The sequence below is a fragment of the Mustela erminea genome, chromosome 12, assembly GCF_009829155.1.
Source record: "Mustela erminea isolate mMusErm1 chromosome 12, mMusErm1.Pri, whole genome shotgun sequence".
Classification (NCBI taxonomy): domain Eukaryota; kingdom Metazoa; phylum Chordata; class Mammalia; order Carnivora; family Mustelidae; genus Mustela; species Mustela erminea.
In genome coordinates this window covers 52,538,451-52,561,089 of record NC_045625.1, presented here as the reverse complement: position 1 = coordinate 52,561,089, position 22,639 = coordinate 52,538,451, and the positions used below count along the sequence as shown (strand labels likewise).

The window sequence follows — 22,639 nt, the reverse complement described above, 5'->3', positions numbered from 1 at the left end:
TGAATCAGTAATCAAAAATCTTCCAACAAACAAAAATCCAGGGCCAGATGACTTCACAGGGGAATTCTACCAAATGTTGAAAGAAGACTTAATGCCTATTCTTCCCAAACTATTCCAAAAAATAGGAAGGGAAGGAGAATTTTCAAACTGACTCTATGAGATCAGCATTACTCTGGTTCCAAAACCACTTAAAGACCCCATTAGAAAAGAGAACTACAGGCCAATATCCCTGATGAACATGGATATAAAAATTCTCAAGAAAATACTAGCAAATCAAATCCAAAGTACATTAGAAGAATCATTCACTACAATCAAGTGGGATTTTTATTCCTGTGTTGTAAGGGTGGTTCAATATTCGCAAATCAATCAACATGATAGATCACATTAATAAAAGAAAGGATAAGAACTATATGATCCTCTCAATAGATGCAGAAAAAGCATTTGACAAAGTATAGCATCCATTCTTGATAAAAGCCCTCAACAAAGTAGGGATAGAGGAGACATACCTCAACGTAATAAAGACCATTAACGAAAAAACCCACCACTAATATCATTCTCAATGGGGAGAAGCTGAGAGCTTTTCCTGTATAGTCAGGAACAAGATAGAGATGTGCTCACCACCGTTATTTGATGTAGTACTGGAAGTCCTAGTCTCAGCCATCTGACAACAAAAAGAAATAAAAGTCATCCAAATTGGCAAAGTCTAATATTCACTATTTGCAGATAACATGATACTTTATGTAGAAAACCTGAAAGACTCCACCAAAAAATTGCTAGAAGTGATACACAAATTCAGTAAAATCTCAGGATATAAAATCAACATATAGAAACCTGTTGCATTTCTATACACCAGTAATGAAGCTGCAGAAAGAAAAATCAAGGAATCGATCCCATTTACAATTACACCAAAATTCATACGATACCTAGGAATAAACCTAACGAACTCTGAAAAGCTATAAAACACTTATGACAAAACTAAAGATGACACAAAGAAATGGAAAAACATTCCATTTCTTATGGATTGAAAGAACTCATTTCCAACTGGGAAAGATCTCAATTCCAATCTCATGGATTGAAAGAACAAGTATTGTTGGAAGTGTCTGTCCTGCCCAAAGCAATCTATACATTTAATGCAATCCCTAGGGCATGTATTTCATGGAGCACTGAGTGTGGTATATAAACAATGAATCTTGGAACACTGAGAAAACTAAATTAAAAAAATATACCACCGCATTTTTCACTGAGCTAGAACAAACAATCCTGAAATTTGTATGGAATTGCAAAAGACCCCAAATAGTCAAAGCAATCTTGAAAAAGAAAGGTAGAACTGGGGACATCACAATTCTGGGCTTGAAGTTACATTACAAAGCTATAGGGATCAAGATAGTATTGTACTGGCCCCAAAACAGACATAGATCAATGGAACAGAATAGAAAACCCAGAAATGGATCCACAACTATATAAGGTCAATTAATTTTCAACAAGTCAGGAAAGAATATCCAATATAAAAAAGACAGTCACTTCAACAGATGTTGTTGGGAAAACTGGACAGCAACATGCGAAAGAATGAAATTGGAACACTTTCTTATGCCATGCACAAAAACAAATTCAAAATGGATGAAAGACTTAAATGTGAGAGAGGAAACCATCAAAATCCTAGGGGAGAACATAGGCAGTAACCTCTTGGACATCATCCTTAGCAACTTCTTTTTCTGTTTTTTTTTTTTTTTTTTTAAATGATATATTTATTTATTTAAGAGAGAGAGAGAAAGTAAGAGAGCACAATGGGAGGGGCAGAGGGACAGGGAGAGAGAATCTCAAGCAGACAGTGCTGAGCATGGAGCCCGATGTGGGGCTCGATCTTACAACCCTGAGATCATGACCCGAGCTGAAACCAAGAATCAGATGCCCAACTGACTATGCCACCCAGGCGCCCCAGTCTATAGCAACTTCTTACTAGATATATCTCCTGAAGCAAGGAAACAAAAACAAAAGTAAACTCTTGAGACTTCATTAAAATAAAAAGTTTCTTCACAATGAAGGAAACAATCAGCAAAACTTAAAGTTAGCAACCTATGGAATGGAAGAAGACATTTGCAAATGATATATCTGATAAAGGGTTAGTATCCAGAATCTATAAAGAACTTATAAAACTCAACACACCCAAAAAACAAATAATCCAATTAAAAATGGGCAGAAGACATGAATACAGAATTTTTCCAAAGAAGACATACAGATGACCAACAGACACATGAAAAGATATTCAACATCACTCATCATCAAGAAAATACAAATCAAAACTCCAGTGAGATCCCATCTCACACCTGTCAGAATGGCTAAAATTAACAACATAGGAAACAACAGATGTTGGTGAGGATGAGGAGAAAAGGGAACCTTCTTAGACTGTTGGTGGGAATACAAACTGGTGCAGTCACTCTGGAAAACAGTATGGAGATTTCCCAGAAAGTTAAAAATATGATCCAACAATTGCACTACAGGTATTTACCCAAGGGTACAAAAATACAGATTCGAAGGGGTGCATTTACCGTAATGTTTATAGCAGCATTATCAACAATAATCAAATTATAGAAAGAACCCAAATGTCCATCGACTGATAGATGAAGAGGTGGTATATACAATGGACTATTGCTCAGTCATTAAAAAGAATGAAATCTTGCCATTTGCAATGACGTGGCTAGAGCTAGAGATTATCATTCTAAGTGAAATATGTCAGAGAAAGATAAATACCATACGATTTCATTCATATGTGGAATTTAAGAAACAAAACAGATGAACATAAGGGTAAAAAGAGAGAAAGACAAACCATAAGAGACTCTCAACTATAGAGAACAAACTGAGGGTTCCTGGAGGGGAGGTGGGTGGGGGATGGGTTAAATGGCGGATGGACATTAAGGAAGGCATTAAGGAAGCACTGGGTGTTGTATGGAAGTAATGAATCACTAAATTCTACACCTGAAACTAATATTACACTGTATGTTAGCTAACTGGAATTTAAATAAAAACTTAAAAAAGAACAAAAAGTAAAGAATTTCATATGTTTTCACAGTGAATGTGGATGATTTTTGATGATTCTTTCTTTTGGATTTTCATTTTCCATCATATTCCATTTGCATGGACATCCAGGAATAAAACATTTGTTCCTCTTCTAATGTTATAGTTTAATTTGAAAATTGTTTGATAGAACTGTTTTCTGTCTTGAGGCAGGTTCTGAGCTAATTGAATTGTGGTAGGTGGGTTTTGTTCATCAAAAATAATGGTGAGGGGCACCTGGGTGGCTCAGTGGATTAAAGCCTCTGCCTTCCTCTCAGGTCATGATCTCAGGATCCTGGGATCGAGCCCCGCATCGGGCTCTCTGCTCAGCAGGTAGCCTGCTTCCTTTCCTCTCTCTGCCTGCCTCTCTGCCTACTTGTGATCTCTGTCAAATGAATAAGTAAAATCTTAAAAAAAAAATAATGGTGAGACCAAATCAACACTAACCAAATCGATTTTGTTTATAACCTCGGGCTTAGTAAAATATCTGCTAATGAAAGGGGTGAGGTATTATTCCATTAAAGTCTTTCATTTAAGAATATGCAACCCTTTTTGTTTGAAAAAATGAGAGGTGGCCTTTGGCACAAAAACTCGATAGATAATACATCTGTCAGTCATGTTAAGCTGTATAATAGGACTTGATAAAACCATATTTGAAAACTCTGCTCTGACACTTTAACTTTTCAGATTAGAAAGAGAGTATGTCTCCAAAAACAAGAAACTAAATGAAGAGATCGAGGAACATAAGAAAGTAATTATAGACCTTTCAAAGAGACTCCAGTATAATGAAAAAAGTTGCAGTGAATTACAGGAAGAACTTGTAATGGTAAGGATAAAAAAGAAAACCCTATGGCAATTACTTTATTGGGTCAAATTTGATGTTTAACAGGTTTTTTTCCCCTCACTACATGCCATGAGATAATAGCACGAAAGTAATTTTAGTGCCATTGATATAAAATTTCAAAACCAGAGATGCTGATTACAACAAAGATGTATGTAATAAAACCTCTATCCTTTAGAAAAAGTGGGAAAGTTATTTGAATTAGTAAAAACTGAATTATAGACTATTTTAGAATTTATTCAGGGCCTGCCCTTCTTCCTTCTTTCCTTCCTTCCTTGGTGCATTGTTACCTAGGTGAAAGGGGGATCAGGATTTATAATCAATAGAGCTAATGATTTCAAAGACTCCCTTTTATAGTCATTTCATACCCTATCATTTTGTTCTCATTCCCCAATAATCCAGCTTTCACACCATCGCCACATTTGTCTTCCTGAGATATTGATCTGATCTTGTCATCCTCACTTTATTAAAAAACCATCAATGTCTCCTTGTTGTTTTCAGAATGAAGTTCAACTTCTTGCCATATAATCTAAGGCCCCTTTCTTTGTGGCCCTGTGTTAACTCTTCCAGCTTCTTCTCTGTCCCTTGCCCTCTAACTCTCTTGCTTCAGCACCTTAGGGTGCTCTTGGCTTCCTAAACACATTGTATATTTTTATATCTTCTTGCCTTTGTTCAGGCTGTTCACTTTTTTTTTTTTTTTTTTTTTGGACCTGTATTGTCTGAACTTCTTTTCTTTTGTTCCATTAGTAAACTCCTATCCTGTAATGCCCTGGTCTGACAGCTTGCAATCTGTGAAGCCTTCCATGATTTCCTCTTTTCCCATCTCCCATCCTCCTACTCAGAAATTTGCCTTTTCTCAACTTTGTGTTTCTTTCTTTAAAAATCTTTTTGGGTGCGCCTGGCAGCTCAGTGGGTTGGGCCTCTGCCTTCGGCTTGGGTCATGATCTCAGGGTTTTGGGATTGAGCCCCGAATTAGGCTGTCTGCTCGGCAGGGAGCCTGTTTCCCCCTCTTTCTCTCTGCCTGCCTCTCTGTCTACTTGTGATCTCTCTTTCTGTGAAATAAATAAATAAAATCTTTTTTTAAAAATTAAAAAAAGGGACGCCTGGGTGGCTCAGTTGGTTAAGCAGCTGCCTTCGGCTCGGGTCATGATCCCAGCATCCTGGGATCGAGTCCCACATCGGGCTCCTTGCTCAGCGGGGAACCTGCTTCTCCCTCTGACTCTGCCTGCCATTCTGTCTGCCTGTGCTCGCTCTCTCCCCCTCTCTCTCTCTGATAAATAAATAAAATCTTTAAAAAAAAAATTAAAAAAATTTTTTTTGTTTATTTATTTGAGAGCAGAGAGAGAGAGAGAGTGAGCGACTGAGCACCACTGTGGGGGAAGGGCAAGGGAGAAGAAGAAGAAGACACCACGCTGAGCAGGGAGCCTGATGTGGGGCTCGGTCTCAGGACCCTGAGATCATGACCTGAGCCGAAGGCAGATGCTTAACTGATTGAACCACCTGGTTGCCCCCAACTTTGTGTTTCTTTCATACTTAGTTTAGCATCTTCATCATAGTTTAGCATCTTCATCATAGTTCAGCATAACACTCACCCAAATCTGACATGTGTTATCTCTCCCAAGAGAATGTGAATGCATTGAGGTTAACATAATTCATTTTACTTTACGGACGAAGATTCTACTGTAACGCTTGCCTCCATAAACGTTTGTTGGATGTGTGTATTTGGTTGATGCAACACACTGTGGTTCTGCAGTTTACTGGGAATCCCAAGAGGGAGGGCTTAAAATCTAGAGTAATACCTGTGCCTTCTTTGTCTTGTCCCTACATGAATCCCTTCTGCAGAGACTTGGTTACTTCATTTTCAACTCTTGGTGATAGTCGTTATTGAAGAAAATGAATATTTTTTTCTCCTTGTCAAAAAAGATGGAGACTCTGGCATATATTAAGAAGTGGTGGCCAAATCCGTGCTGCCCAGATGGACACGTTGTGATGGGATAAAATTTAAACTTTATCACTTTCAGATGATCTAATGTTATATGTGGTCTTCATTCAACCCAAGATACTTGATGTGTTCTGATTCAGGGACTGATAGTATTCAGTGTTTGGTTACATTTGTAGCTGGAGTACTTTGGATGTCAAGTTTAAGGACATTTAGGGCTCTCTGTGTAACATACTTACTGCCTGTTCATGCTCATGTGCTATCCCAAATTTCACGGGCTATTCTACTTCTTGATTCCTGGCTCACGACATGAATCAGTGGTGGAGAAAACCATGTTGGAGCCATTGAGCTGAATCATGGATTTGGTCTTCTTGCTTATAGACCCTGTATTCAGGAGTTTGGAAAGTTAGCCAGAGTTACAACTAAGAGTGCAACAGTGTAGCCAGTCACCAATATAAATTGACAGACTTAACCCTAGTTTGGTCTTCTAGCTTTCCAGTGACTAGATACAAATAAAAGAAGACTGGCTTAATTCACCATGGAGGGTACTAGTGCTTGGTGATGAAAAAATTTCACTTGATGCTAACAGGTTTTTCTTTTTCAACTTTTACGATTTGGCACATTGGTCTGAAATAAGGCAAGTTAACAGCTCATGGGCAACCTCTGTTGGCTTGTTTGGGCCTCATTCTGTGAAGCACCATTGTTCTGATCATAGCGCAGAAGATTGAAGACTAACTGTTTCTGCAAATCTTGATAGATTACTAGATGTTGTTGCAGATCTGAGAGTAATAGCTCCTTGCTGAAGAGCTAATGATTCAGGTTGCACCTGAGTGATCTATAGTTTATATGCTTCAACCTAACTTATTTTCCTATTTTTCATCTCTTAAACCCATAGCTTTAGGTCTTATTTTCTTCCATTTTTGTTTCTTCTGCTCCTCTTTCTTTTCCCCTTCCCTATAATGAGATTTCTAACTTGTTCTGTTTTTTGATTAGAACTGTTGTTCTCTATCACTTTACTTGGCTGTAATATGAAATTTAAGAATTATTTAATGAAATTTTATTTAATGAAAATACTGTTATTTTACATAGTAAGTACTGTGTTTTTCTTTTTTATAAAAAATTAATCTAGCACTTTTCCTAAATATATTTTTCTTATACATATTCCTTTATTTTTTTTTCCCCCAATAGATTAGTGGCTTTGGGGTGGGGGGGAAAGTTTTTGAGAAATTTTCTCGAGTTATCTGTCAAATTAAAATTTTTAAACCATAAAAAATCAAGTTTTTCTAGTTTTGCACCCTCAAAGCTAGCTATTATTATCTTTGCCTTGAATTCATAATTGGTTTTGACTGAAGATGAAATGACTTGACGGGAAACTTTCACCTTTCGCTTTTGGAAATGAAACTTTGTTTTAATAATATCTCATGATGCCATGTACCTCAGTGTGTCTTTCCCATACTTATATTTCTTTTGAATATAATAGTTTCAGTATTTTATAGAATATCGATGGGAAGCATAAATTACCTACAGGTAATTTTTCTCTCCCTTTGAGGTAACAGCTTGTTTTCCAGTCTAGGTCATGTTCATGGTCATTATTCAAGTCTTAGTCTTTATTTTCTCTGTTGCATTGCAATAGAAAATTAAAGACACTTTCCTCTCTAGGATTACTAGTGAGATCAAGGTGTTATTAATAATATGCAAAGACTTCAGGAAGTTTTGAGACTTAAAAGTAATAGGTGTATAACTTAGTATAACTAAGTGTGTAACTAAGCTTTTTAGAGCTGGAGGGGATCAGGATACATGAAATGTTAATAAACCAGTTGGAAAGTGATAGCTTCTCTGTTTCAGGAAATATAATATAAATATAGAACATAATTTTGGGGGCAACTGGGTGGCTCAGTGGGTTAAAGCCTCTGCCTTCGGCTCAGGTCATGATCCCAGGGTCCTGGGATCGAGCCCCACATTGGGCTCTCTGCTCAGCGGGGAGCCTGCTTCCCCCTCTTTCTCTGCCTGCCTCTCTGCCTACTTGTGATCTCTGTCTGTCAAATAAATAAATAAAATCTTTAAAAAAAATGTAGAACATAATTTTGGAAAGGTCCAAACTAAGTATGTTGAGTCCTTTGTTGGTATTTAAGAAATATAAACACAGATGACTTTATTTGTTATTTATTTATTTATTTTAAAGATTTAATTTATTTATTAGAGAGAGAGAGAGAACGAGGGAGAGGGAGAAGCAGGGGCGCGATCCCACGAACCCTGAGTTCATGACTTGAGACGAAGGCAGGCACTTAGCCAACTGAGCCACCCAGATGCCCCCGGATGACTTTAATTTTACTTTTATATTAATGAAATTCCTCCTATTCAGTGTATGGTTTTGAACGATATGATTGGTAAATGAATAGCATATTGTTATTATATTTAATGCCGTAGAATTAATAGAATTTAAATATAGGACTTCTAAAGATCTAACAAAATTAGTTTTGTGTTCAGTGTTATACACTATCAAACTTGACTTTAAGAAGTTTTGATTAAAATTGAACTATTAATTTCACAATCTATGAATTTAATAAAGATTTAATCAACTACTAAATAAAACTGACTTTCTAATTTAAGTTGCTTGGTGATTATGCTTATTAAAGTCCATCAGAGTCTCAACATATCCAGTTGGGTCTTTTAGTCATTACTGTGAGTATTTATATTTGCTTCTCTTGAAGCAGGGGAGCTATCATTTTAAAATTGGTATTATTAGGATTTGCTTTGTGCTTTCTACAATGAAATTTTTTTAAGTCCATCATTTCTTGAGATTTGTTTTTCTGCCACTCAGTAATATTTAGTTACAGCTCTAGGAGAGACCATATATTGAAAAGGGAATTCTAGTTCTCATGAGGTTTTGTTCAAAGAATATTTTATTCTCTAAAGAACTTGTGATTGAAAATGGTCAAGTATATGCTTTTTCCCTATACTTTGGGGGTTTAACTGATTATATAATACAATGATTGCTAGCATTAGATAGGATTTTAGAAAGCACTTTGATTGCTATGCTTTGTGGTAAAGTTAATGTTTCTTGATAACATTTGTGCTTCAAATGATCTGTTAGGTTTACTTTAGAATGACATGTCTCTGATTTTGAAGGAGGTTTTAAAAACTAATGGGCTAGTAAATATTCTTTTCTGATTTTTTACTAAAAAGTAGTTGATTCCTCCAGAATAAGAGTAGTATTTGTATATGAACATTATTTTTGCTAATATAAAATTCACTTTCAGTCTTTTTTAGTGGCCCTTAAAAATATAATACTATTAAATAATACTCACCGAATGTGTATGTGTATATCTGTGTGTTTAAATGTTCATTATATGGCTGGCTTTCTAAATTCATAATGTGGGCATAAAGCTCTTTTACTAAGCTTTTTGAAATTTATTTTTTTCCTTTTTTTGAAATTTATTCTTATATAAATTACTAAGTTTTGAATATTCAATCTCATCTTTGACCTGGGAAAAAAAATATGTTTGTGTGTGTGTGTGTGTGTGTGTGTGTGTGTTTTGTGTGTGTGTATGTGTGTATGTGTGTGAGAGAGAGAGAGAGAGAGAGAGAGAGAGAGATGTTTATCTGTTAAGGCCTATATTCAGTTTGGAGAGTAGCATCTGTAGAAAAATAAACTAATTGTAAAGCCATGTATGGGAGGATGGCATTTTGTCTTATGATGTAAGCAGTTGGGACCACAGAATACTCACATCATGGAAGGAGCATAGGAAAACAAAGAAAGGAGGAGAAGAAATAATAAACTTTTATAAAGAAGTAAGAGCTATTAGTTATCATTAATATGATTGGGGGAAAGCTGCAGATAGTGATGACCATGATAGCTGACCAGATCAAAGTCAGTTCAGCTGAGCAAACTCCTTGTGTCTCACAAATGCACTGGGTGTGTCATGGTTTTTAGGTAGAAGATACGATGAAACGGTGAGACAAAATATGTGATACTGATTATAGGTTCTGATACTCCCCCATTTTTGCTCAGAATTCCTTCATAATGGCTTCAAATATATTTGAATCAAAAGTTTTAAAGCTTACTTGAGTTAAAAATGTTGAGAAATTTTAAGGATTGTGTATCACTGCTCTAAAAGTTCAACCCATGTTTAAAGGGCGAATTTCATTAAAAAATGTAGTGATTAAATAAGAGTATTTATTTTTTACTTACTTGTTTTTCCTACTATTTTTAACCTTATTAACAGTGTCCCTTAACTATTTCTACTGTTATTTAGAGCTTGAGTCAACTTTTCCCACTGCAGATCAGCAGCGCCCATTTGCCATTTTCTAGATAGGAATATTTGCATATTCTTTTTATATGTTTCCTCAAGAGCTGGCATTAGAAATTTTTATTTACATGCATATCCATTTGTGATATTCATGCATGGCTAGTAAAAAAGTGAGTGATGTGTAGGGTCAAAGAAAGATATGAAAGAAACAAAGAATGACACATTAGATTAAGCCAGAAATTCATTCATTCTAGCAGTGTGTGGGATAGAGTATACCGAATATATGTGGAAATATGATGTAGGTGTTTGTCATCTCACTGTACTTTCTGATTAAAGGTAGTTTATAAACCACCTTGACTCCTCTTTAAAAATACATTAAGGTCTGCATGTCACACATTTTCCTGAACTTTCTTTAGATATTTTCCTATTTTTAGACCCCTGTATACACTGCTTAGATTCATTATGACATCTAAAGTAGTCTTTGGTTCATGGTGAGTAATCAATAAATATTCTTCTAAATATCATCTGGTTACCCAACATGGCATTAAGAGACTTTGATTGCTAGGGTAACAAGCTCTTTATGTAAATTATGTCCAAGGCAAAAAGAAGTGGGTCCTTTTATCCTACAGTTTTTTTTTTTTTTTTTTGGAAGGTTTATTTATTTATTTATATTTGTGTGAGAGAGAGAGAGAGAGAGAGAGAGAGAAAGAGAGAGAGGATGAGTAGGGAAGGGACAAAGGGAGAGGGACAGAGAGAGAATCTCCAGCTGACCCCCTCCTGAGCAGAGAGCCTAATGTGGGGCTTCTGGGGCTCCACCCCATGACCCTGAGGTCATGACCTGAGCCGAAATCAAAAGTTGGTTGCTTAACCAATTGAGCCATCCAGGTGTCCCTTATCCTATAGTTTTGCCTTTTAAACTTCTGTGGATGTTTAGAATTACAGAATTTCTTAAGTCAACAATGTAACATTTAACCGAAACCTACTCTTTATATCGGATGATAAAACATAGAAATTAGAAACTTAGTATTTGTTCTTGCTTGGCACTTTCTTTTCAACCCAACAATTTGTTTAGTAAGCACATAAATTCTGGTTTCATTCTAGAATTTTTTTGTACATCAAAGAGCTATTAAAAGAACTAAGACCTTTGGTAATAAAATTTAAATGTAAGTGCAGTCCACATTTCAGAAAAACCCTAACACTTAACTATATGAATGAAGAATGAAAGCTGCATTTATAAAACTAAAATGATTTCTTGGGAAGAAAAATGGTCAACTGTGAAACAATGACAGTTTTTCTTGTCAGTAGTTGGTTCATAAACCTAGTTATTAAATCTAAGTTGAATCTCTATTAAAAGTCTATTTAGCCAAGTATCTTTGTAGAAAATTATAATACTACTAATTATGAATATAAAGCAACTTTTAGGTATAGTTAGTTCTTTTTAAGCCATTTCATTGGTCAAACCTCTTCCTTTATTTTTTGAAAAATTTTTCATTAGTAGTGTTTCATGGCTAATTTGACATGAAATTTGTTTTTAAACTATAATGGTATTGAAATTATAGTTTATTTTTTAGTCGGGATTGAGCCCTATACTTGACAAGGGAATAGTTATTGTTGACAGGAATTTAATTGAAACTTTTTATTAAGCTCACTCCAAGTACATAGTTTGGCTTTTTACTTGTATATTTCTGTAAATTTTTGGTCCCTTGATATTGATGAAGAATTAGCCTCTGTCAACATATATCTTGGCGATAGATTGATCTGCGTTTCAGTCCCAGCCCTATTTCCTAATAGTTGTGTGAACCTTAGTGATATTATCCTTCTGAATCTGTTCGTTTGTGCTAATAACCTTGACTGCGGAGGATTTTTGAGGAGAAATAAAGATTATATATATAATACTTATAATAATTATATTATAATTATATATTTTATTTTATAATTACATTTTATACATTTATATATAATATATAAGATACATATTTTGTATATTTATAATTCTATAATTATATTACAATAATACAGTAATTATAATATATATATTATATGTTTCTATAATATATATGTAACAGGGGCATTTTTGTGTGTGTGTGTTTGCATTTAACTTGTGAATATGATGCTGGAGATGAATTATATCTTCTGGAGATATAATTATGTGATAATACTAGGAGAACACTGAATAAGAAGACTTAGGAGACTAAACCTTTAGGATATTAAAACATATTATACGGAATAACCTCTGGAATAATGGTATAAGGAGCTTGGTGAACTCTCTACCTAGAAAAACAATAATTTCACTGATGAAAAATTAAAAAAAACAACAATCATATAAAGCTCTGAAAATTGTCCCAAGGGCAAAGGAGAAAGTACCGTTTAAGAAAATCTACTAATCATCAAAATTAAAAACCTTGGTCCTTTAAAGGACAGCATGATAAAAATAAAAAGACAACTCACAGAATGAGAGAAAATATTTGCAGATCATATATCTGACAAAGGAATTTTATCCAAGATACATAAAGACCTCTTATAGTTTAATAATAAAATCCACTTGAAAAATGGACAAAAAATCTGAACAGAGACTTAGTATCAACAGTCATTGGAGAAATGTAAATCAAAACCATGATACTCAAAAAAATTTAAAAAACAAAATGACATGTTATGTCACACATACTTGGATGATTATAATTAAAAAACAGGTAGTAACAATTTGTTATTAGTGGGGATGTGAAAAAATTGGAATTATCAGACACTTGAGAATGTATAATGATGCCCCCCACTTTGGAAAACAGTTTAGAAGTTTGTCAAGGAATATTATTCAGGCATAAAGAGAAATGAAGTACTAACCAGTGGTTCATTATGGATGAACCCTGAAAACATCAGGCTAAGTGAAAGAAGCCAGGCACATAAAGCCACATAGTGTGTGATTCTGTTTATATGAAATGCCCAGAGAAGGCAAATCTGGAGAGCTAGAAAGCACGTAAGGGTTGCTGAGGCCTGAAGGGATGAATGGGAGTGATAGCTGATGGTTATGGGGTTTCTTGTTGGTGTGATGAAAGTGTTCTTAAATTGATTGTGATGTTGGTTGTACAACTTGAATCTATTAAAAAAAAAAAAAAAGCACTGAATTGTGTATTTTCAATGGTTGAATTAGATAGTGTGTAAATTATATCTCAAGCTACTGAAAAGAAGAAAATTGATCAATTTTCAGTAAGAACCGTGAGAATCTGTAGCATTTGAATGGTGGTCTGTTCCATAATTTCCTTTTCCACCCTGCTCCGTGTTATAGAGCTGTGTCCAGGCACTGTAGACAAGAAGATGGGCGCTTCCTCTCTCCTTGGCTCTTAACCGGGGGTTATGATTTCTTCCGGGGAGAGGCAAACAGCTGTACTATCTCATCCCTCAGAGCCCTATGTTGCAGCAGTTCTAGTCCAGGCAGGCAGGGGTAAGAGGACCCGATCGCTCTTCGTCTACCTAGTCCATACTTGTAATGCAGTCTTGGCAGGCCAAGAAAATTGGGGCCAACTGTACTCTTCTTTAACTTCATTCTTCTTTCCAGTTACTTCCCTTTATCTCTCCTTTCCTCCTTACCAGGAAATGGTTGTCTAAACTTCCTGTTTCCACTGACTTCTCTCTCACTCAATTAGGACCAAAAAAAGTTACTACTTCTTCAGCCTATTCCAGTCTGAGTTACAGCAGGTTTCATCAAGGTCACCAATGACTTCTAAGTCCATTGAACACTTCTTAGTCTCCATTTTGCTTGAATATTCTGTGACACTGGACATAATTGACACCTCTGTCCTTCAGATGGTCTCGGTTTCCATGACACTATACATTCCTGTTTTTCTTCTTCTTTTTTCAGTCTGCTTTGCTGGTTTTTTATTTTCTAACTTTTTTTTTTTTAAATGTTCAGTTGGTCGACCATATAGTACATCATTAGTTTTTGATGTAAGGTTCAAGGATTCATTAGTTGCACTCTGGAGTTCATTAAGGCCTTGTCCTAGGCTCTTTCTTCTCAGCCAAATGCTTTCTAGGCAAGCCTCAGGTAGTATCTGTAGGTGATTCCCAAACCCATTCCTGACTTATTTTCTGAGCTTTATACCATTATGCCTAGCTGCCTCCCCTATTTTTCTATTTTATTTGTTGTTTATTAATTCAAATATATTTATTTAGGGCCCATTATTTTCCAGGCATTATGCTGGTACTGAGAGTGTCTTCAAGGTATTTCCAATGGATGTGATTGAAACAGAATTTATGATTTGTACTCTCTGCCAAAAAAAAGCAAGCAAGTAAATAAACAAAAATACCCCAAATAAGACCTTCTCTGCTACCATTGTTCTCACTGTACTACTGAAATCTGCCAGTTCTTTTAACGTGAAACTTGGGATCACTCTTGACTCTTCCTTTTGTCTGAGCATGGACCCAACTTCATCAAGTCCATCCATTCTGATCCAATTAAATTGAATCCAATTTAATGCAATCAGTGTAGTCTACCCCAATTCAGTATCACCAAGGGCCTGGCCATTCCATTTTCTAGGTATTCTTCCCCCTACTCCTTTTTCTTTTCACAGCCGAGACCCTAGCCTATGGTATGTTACTTCTTGAGTCAACCGATGTGGGCACCGTCCGGCAGTTTGCCACATGACTGCGGCCCTGATCTTTTAAAGTATTTCCTAATTCCTCTCTGTCTCAGTTTTCTTATCTGTAAAGTTGGGATAATAATAGCCCTTCCCTCTTGGATTGCCATGAGGATAAAAAGGATTATTATATATAAATTAGTGCCAGGCACCAAGGCCTCAGTAAATTGTTATTGAGACCTTATACAAAATTACATTAAACCAAGGAAAAGGTATGATTAAGACAGAAAGAGGCTTATTAATAATAGATTTTGAATGAGGGTAATTATTAGCTTGCTTATACTTAGCAATGCTGTATATATTCACACAAATCTGCAGCTCTTATAATACATGACCTTATTATGTGTATATTGTTTTCTTAATTAAAAGGCTAAGAAGCACCAGGCCTTTCTAGTAGAGACATGTGAAAATAACGTGAAAGAATTGGAATCGATCTTGGACAGCTTTTCTGTGTCGGGCCAGTGGACATCAGGTTAGTTGAAGGTATAAAATGACAGATGCATCTGTCAATGTTCCAAAGTCACTACATTTTGGGAATTCTGCAGATGCCTCTTCCAGTCCCTCATCTCAACATGTTTCGATCTGATGACATGATAAGAGCAGTTCTCACAGCAGTCAGTTGGCCTAGCTGGCTGAGAAAGGGTGACGGAATGTGGACCTGCTGTTGTCCTCCAGAACTTGATTTACAAGTGTTGGGGTCTGTGTGATTGGACAGACAAGGGCTCACTTGCTGTGTTCTGAATCCAACTGAGAAAAAAGTCCTTACAGTATACCTGCAAGGGGAACAGATGTTTCCATCAAACTGAGCCAAATTCTGAGGCAACCTTCAACAACTTAAAGGTCATGCATTCAAAAGGTTATGTAGGACACAGCCTGTAACAGCGTGCATATGCTAAGCCAGTTTTCTCCTTCGCTTCCTACTACCACACATACACTCTCCAGAGAAGAGTGCTTAGGTGAAATATTTTGGTTTTCATATTAGCACGGTTAATAAGATAAAGAACTATAAAAATTGCATATTAGGTAGGCATATTTTGGGAACTAGAAGCAGCACTAGCTGGTTAATGAATGCTGTCCATGATTTTGACTTCCTTAATTTTTTTTGTGTATATGCCATTATGTGTGTAATAGGAACTTTGACCTAAATCCTTTTACTTTGCTACCTCAATTTTCTTTTGCCAAACCATCAGCCTCGAATTATTCTTTTTTTCTGACTCAGTTGTACTCCTCAAAAGGCACGTAAAATTAAATTCTTTACAATTTAAAATTCAGCTCCTGGGCTCTGTTTTTTTAAGGAATCAAACAGATTTCGGGCCAATTAGTTCTTTAGGAACTCGTAAGTTATAGAAAGTGTGTCTTGCTTGAAAAAGCAGAAGGATATGACCACGGCCCATTATTACTCTATGGATCTGCAGATTTATGCCGGTGAGCTATTAGAGATTTATTGTGTTTTATTATTATCTGTTATTTTTGGGTCTGTTTTTAGCCTTCCTATTAGTTTAGCAGTCTTTCATGAAATGCACTTGTAACTTTCCTTAAAATTTAATCTTTTACCCAAAGCATTAGTGTTTTGTGGTTTGTTACTGTGGATAAATCAAGGTGTATAACAGGGACATAAAAAATATAAATATCCAGTGTTCAATTATATTTGCTAAAGCTTTGGAGAGTAAAATTTTCTTTTGTAATTGTACTGTTTTATTATTGAGATGTGTCATTGCTGAATGGTTTTAGGAGCTTTAAAAATTGTTAAATTATTATCTTAGTATATCTTATGCTTCAATGTTATTGTAAATATTTCTTCAGAGCTGAATTCAAAAAACTAAAAATAATGCCACATCTTTTTTGAATTTTATAATGAAATAGTTGATAACAAAGTAACTCACAGGCTATTGCTAAGCCTATTGAAGAAGACTATTAAAGTTTTTCCAGAAGACTATTAAAGTTTTTCCTTTCCTTTTTATCTTTTTAACGCCTAGTTTCCCATATATAGGCACAGCCTATATATTATAGAGAAAGGGTTTCTGGAAAAGAGACTGTATGGTGAATTAGTGATTTTCGTATTGCTGTACAGTTGTTTTGTTTCCATATGGTATTGGTTATTCACTCTTTCACCTACCAAGAACCATTCTTCCCTGATCTGTTAAATGGAAGCCCAGGGCCAGAGTAAAATCAGATCCTATGCAGGTAAGTGTGTCAGCCAGCATGCTAGCAGGAAGAGATGGCACTCTCTAAAGAGCTGGTCAGAAGAGAATTTAATTAAGATATCTACGGAAATGTGGACAGGATAAGAGAACCAATTAGGTAGAATAAGACGGGGCACCTGGGTGGCTCAGTCAGTTAAGCGTCCAACTCTTAGTTTCAGTTCAGGTCATGATCTCATGGGTCATGGGATCAAGGCCCCCCCCCCCCTGCCGTGAGGCTCTGCACTCAGCAGGGAGTCTGCTTGAGATTTTCCCTCTCTGCCGCTTCCCTTGTGGGCACATGTGCACGTGCGCGTGCTCTCTCTCTCAAATAAATCTTAAAAAGGAAAAAAAAAAAAAAGATAGGATAAGACAGCAAGAACAAGCCAGAGTGGAAAACCCATGCCTAAGCCTAAAGGGTCCAGTGGAGGGCACATTGTCACCATAGTCTGATACAAGCACAGGACCTGCCTGACGAGAGCTGTGGCTGCTAAAAAATGAGGAACGCATTGGAGCAGAGGAAACAGAAGAAATAAATACCCTGACATTCTCTTCTTTCCTTTTGTTTCTTTCTCCCTCCACCCTCTTGATCACCTACAGGTACACTCACTGCCCAAATCGAACCAGAAGCCAGAGGGCAGAGGAGCCTAGATCATGTAGTCTCTAGAGGTCAGCCTTCACCACAAGGTGAAACATTGTTTGTTAAAATAATTTAACAAAACCTGTGACTTCTGGAAATTTCTTGATGAAATTCTCTTCTGAGGAACCCTTTAGAGAGTGCCATCTCTCTTCCTGCTGGCACCTGGGCTGATGCACTTACCTGCTCAGGACCTGCTTGCCCTCTGGGCCTGGGCTTCGGTGAGGCAGCCATGGGAGACTCCGATGGATTCCCTTTCTGCTTATGCTGGTTCAGGGTGGGGTTTTATTACTTCATGGATGGCTAGAAATAATATGCTTTATTGCTTAATATGGAAGGACCTGCACAATTAGGATTGTCTGCTGTGTCAGGCCTGGCTTCGCCTCCATGAAGATGAACAAATATTTTGCTCCTCACAAATAAGGTCACATAAGAACTTATCCTAGACTAACTTGTCTTCTGTGCCTGTGTGATATAAACATGTATATAGCTCACAGTATATATGTTTTTGGGGACAAGTCTGTTTCAAAGAGAAACAGGGTGTTACTATGTGATGATAGGGCAGCCTTAGAATTTGTTACAGAATTAATTCAGTCACCTCCAGAAAGGTTTTCCAGAGAGATCCTCTGCTCTGCAGTATGGGCAGTAGACAACAGTGCTTAACTTCCTTTTGTTACCTCTTCCTACCTTTCAGTTCAAGATACTGGTAGCCATCCATGGTGGAAATTTGGATGGTCACAAAATTTGTTGTTGTTGTTGTTATTTGTTTTTACTTGCTTTTTAAAATGGGGTGAATGAAAATTATTTTCTTGGATGAATTTTCATCCAGAGTTGGCATGGGCTGCCAGCTGTTCTCTTCCCCATCCTCCTCAGCTTCTGCGGTCGGTCCTTTACGTTAAGTGTTTCTGAAGTAACAGTAACCCATCCGCTTATCTTCGTGTAGCAAATGAGGCCAAGTTTGAGTTAGTGTCAGACCTTCAGGAATTTATTTACTTAGAGGATTTACCTTGATCTTCTCATGGGTGATCAGTGTGGTAGTTCACACCTTGTTTCCTAGTGCCTCCAACCCCGCTCCCTCTGGCTGCCTTTCTCTCCAACCACCCTGCTCCCCACTGCAGTCTGTTTTCTCTGTAGCCACCAGGATGATCATTTGAAAACCCAAGACAGAGCATGTTAGTCCTTTTCTTTAAATCTTCCTGGGCTCTGCATTTCATTAAGCGTAGAAGCTGAAGTACTAGCAATGGCTTGGAAGACCCAATATGGTCTGCCCCTGTCCTTTATCACCCCTTTGACATCCCCTGTACCGCTCTCTGTTTTGGCCCCTCTGGCCTCCTGTTGCTTCTGGAGCACACCAAGCATGCTCTTGCCTTGGGGGCCATTGTGCTGGCTATTCTTTCTGGAAACTTACCAGGAAAGCCCTTTACTTAGATGTGTCTGCATAGCTCTCTCTCATCTTTTCATTTTATGTATTTAAAAATTTTTAAAAAATATTTTTTATTTTCTTAAGTAATCTCTACCCCCAACGTGGGGCTAGAACTCAGAATCCCAAGATCAAGAGTCACATGCTTTACTGACTGAGCCACCAGGCCCCTCTCTCTTGTTTTTGTAAATCTATGCCCGGGTCTCACTCTGATGAAGCTTACCTGCTTCATTCCCATGCCACTTGTCTCACTACCTCTCCCTTTTCTCTTCTACTTCTTTTCTTCCCCATAGCACTTATTGCTGCCCAACATTTTTAACACACTACATGGTGCATTTTTTTAACTGTGATAGTCGGAATTCTCTGAAGAAACAGAACCAGTAGGATAGATGTAGAAATGGCTCACATGATTATAGAGCCTGGGAAATCCCATGACCTGTTGTCTGCAAACTGAAGACCCAGGAAAGCCAGTGGTATAATTCAGTCTGAATCCAAAGGCCTGAGAACCCGGGACTCCTGGGGTCTGAAGGAAGATTTGGAAGTCCCAGCTCAGAAGAAAGAGAGAATTTGTCCTCCTTCTGCCATTTTGTCTGTGGTGGGGGGATAGGGAGGCAATAGATTGGATGATACTCGCCCACACTGGTGCAGGCAGACCTCTACTCAGTCTACGGATTCAAATGCTAATTTGCTTCAGAAACACCTTCACAGACACACCCAGAAATGTTTTGCCAGTTATCTGGGCATGCTTAGCCCAGTCAAATTGACATATAAAATTAATCCTGACAATATCCAAGCACCATGAGGGCATGGATATTTGTCCCTTTTATTTACTAATGTACTTTAAGCAACTAGAAGATTCCTTGGCATAAAGCAGTCACTCAGCAAATCTTGGTTGCATATTAATGAATAAAAGTGTGAATGAATTAATATCAGGTCAAAAGTTCATTTTGCATTTTAAGTTTTGAGGTTATAAAGGTAGTCATGGGACACCTGGGTGCTCAGTGGGTTAAGCCTCTGCCTTCAGCTCAGGTCATGATCTCAGGGTCCTGGGATCGAGGTCCCCATCGGGCTCTCTGCTCAGTGGGGAGCCTGCTTCTCCCTCTCTCTCTGCCTGCCTCTCTGCCTACCTGTGATCGCTCTCTCTGTCATATAAATAAATAAAATCTTTAAAAAAATAAAGGTAGTCATGGAGTTTCTTTCCAAATTATAGCAGCCTTTTGGGTAGCAATCCATATGGAATCATCAGGAAGATTGACCTTAAGTGGAAAAGATGTGTGTTCTTCCATGGGCCATAGAAATAACTTGATTGCATACTATCATCGGGCAAGATAGTCTCAATTTGCTTGAACAGGGACATTTATTTCATATTTCTGCTTCCTACTGAAATTGAAGCACTACGGCTATTCTTATTTCATTTCTTATCTTGTGAAAATTCTCTTAGTAGGGTGTATGTGGGGAAAAAATCCTTTCTCACTTTGAACCGGTGTAGTCTTTCTGCCTCAAGTGTTTCTTCTAAAACAGTTTCACCTCTGCCTGAGGATGTTAGCAAACATACAGAATGTAACTTTTCCTTCCTTAGGTTCACAAAAGAAAGTTTTTCTTGTGGCTCTGTCTTGGAGCCTCCTCAGGGTGGTTGACTTTCGTGTTGACTGAGAGCCCTCTGACCTTCTTCAACCTTTCCTTCCTTGAGGAAATCATTTGTAATACTCCCGAGGTATTCTTTTTCTTTCTACTGGAGAGGACCCTGGGAAGTTATAGCAATAGCATTTGATGCCTTTAGGCATATTTATGTATGTATCTCCCAGGAATTGGGCAGTCCTAGGGATGGCTCTTAGGATAATCAGGACAACAAATTAGACTTTTTCTCTCCTCCTTTACTTCTTTCATAAAAGGCTGTGGTCTAGATCTGGTATCTTCTTGAGAATTCTAATTGTTCTTGTGAACCTCATGGCCAGTACCTTTTAACTAGAGATTCATGCATCACCGAGAAGCTGAGGATGCTTATAAGAGAGGCACATGGGTCTCCTTTGGTGTCATTTGGCAAATTCTTCCCACTTACTTCTCTCACCTCCCTGTCCACTGAGGTTTACAAACCATGACTGGCCTACTTCCTCATGCTCTTGTTTCAGTTTGTAAAGTCCAAGGGAGTGACTTCGGTAAGATTGCTCAACATCCTCCAATGGGATCATTAATTAATCACACAATTATGAAGACTAAGAAACCCAGCACCTGCAGTTGGCAAGCTGGAGACGCGGGAGGACTGATGGTGTAGTTCCAGTTTGATTCTGAAGTGCTGAGAACCAGGAGAGCTGCTGGTGTAAGTTGCAGTCGAAGTCTGAGTCAAAAGGCAGGAGAAGACTAATGACCCTACTTGAAGACAATCAGGCGGAGAGAAAGAATTCCTTCTGATTTGGCCTTCTGTTCTATTCAGACCTTCAGTGGATTGGATGAGGCCCATCTACTCTGGGGAGGGTGATCTGCTTTCTCAGTCTACTGATCCAAATGTCAGTCTCATCCAGAAACATCCTCATAGACACATCCAGAAATAATGTTTAACTGAGTATCTGTGTCCCAGTCAAATTTATGCATAAAACTAATTACTAATTACTACATTACTAATATCCCCTCTCTGCCTTACTCTAGAATGGTAACCACCATTCTACTTTCTGTTTGTATGTATTTGACTACTTTAGATATCTCATAGAGTGGAATCTTATAGCATCAGTCTTTTTGTGATTGGCTTATTTCACCTAGCACAAGGACCTCAGGTTTCATCCATGTTATAGCAGGGGACAGGAATCCTTCCTTTCTGAGGCTGAATAATATTTACATTTTGTTTATCTGTTGATGCACCTTGGACCACTTCTACCTTTCGGCTTTGTGACTAGTCCTCCTATAAACATGGAAATATCTCCTCAAGACCTTGTTTCAGTTCTCTTAGATATTCACCCAGAAGTGAAATTACTGGTCTATTAGCTTTTTTAAAAATTTTATTTTTAAGTAATCTCTATACCCAACATGGGGCATGAATTCGGAATCCCAAGATAAAGAGTCGTGTGCTCTATGATTGAGGTGCCCCTGATCTATTAACTTTAATCACAGAAAATTAGTGAAATGAGCCCATTTCCATATTTTATCTGCTATAGATTGAGTTTCCTGGTTAGAAGCAATGCTATGTGGAACATGTAATTGTGACTAAGATCTCTTACAAATTCACAGATGGTGATTTCAGCAGAAATACTGTGGTCAGGGAAGGAAAATCTATACCCAGAGTTAGGGTCTGCCTTAGTAAGAATGAAGCATTGCTCCTTCCCTGATGGAAGTGACTTAAGATAATCCGCTTGCCACCAGGGCCTAGAGATGATGTCGTAGCATGGGTTCACTTTCTCTGCTATTGATAGATTTTGCATATAACAGGGGTTGTAGTCCTATCAGTTGTGGTGAATGGAAGTCTGTGTTGCTGAGCCCATATATTCCCTGCATCCTTGCTGCCATGACCTTTTTGTTGTAAAGAAAACAAAGGTGATAAGGACGAAGGTGGCTGAGAAGAGATGCTAGGTAGTAGCCACAGAATGCCTCATCTTGTCCTCCTGATTATTAAGATCCTCTTCTACCGATTGGTCTGAGCACAGTGCCCATTTGGATACATCTTTCCATGTACTCTTTCCCATATCATCTTGTTACTGATTTTCC

General features: G+C 37.4%; 1 protein-coding gene across 6 annotated transcripts in view; it reads left to right on the top strand.

Moving 5' to 3' along the window:
- Positions 1 to 22,639, top strand: part of CCDC171 (coiled-coil domain containing 171) — a 306,243-nt gene that overhangs the window by 95,104 nt on the left and 188,500 nt on the right. For all 6 annotated transcript variants that reach the window (XM_032307226.1, XM_032307225.1, XM_032307227.1 and 3 more), the window contains 2 exons: positions 3,739 to 3,877; positions 15,079 to 15,181. In XM_032307226.1, coding sequence (XP_032163117.1) covers positions 3,739 to 3,877; positions 15,079 to 15,181 — 242 coding nt within the window. The remainder of the gene's footprint in view (positions 1 to 3,738; positions 3,878 to 15,078; positions 15,182 to 22,639) is intronic.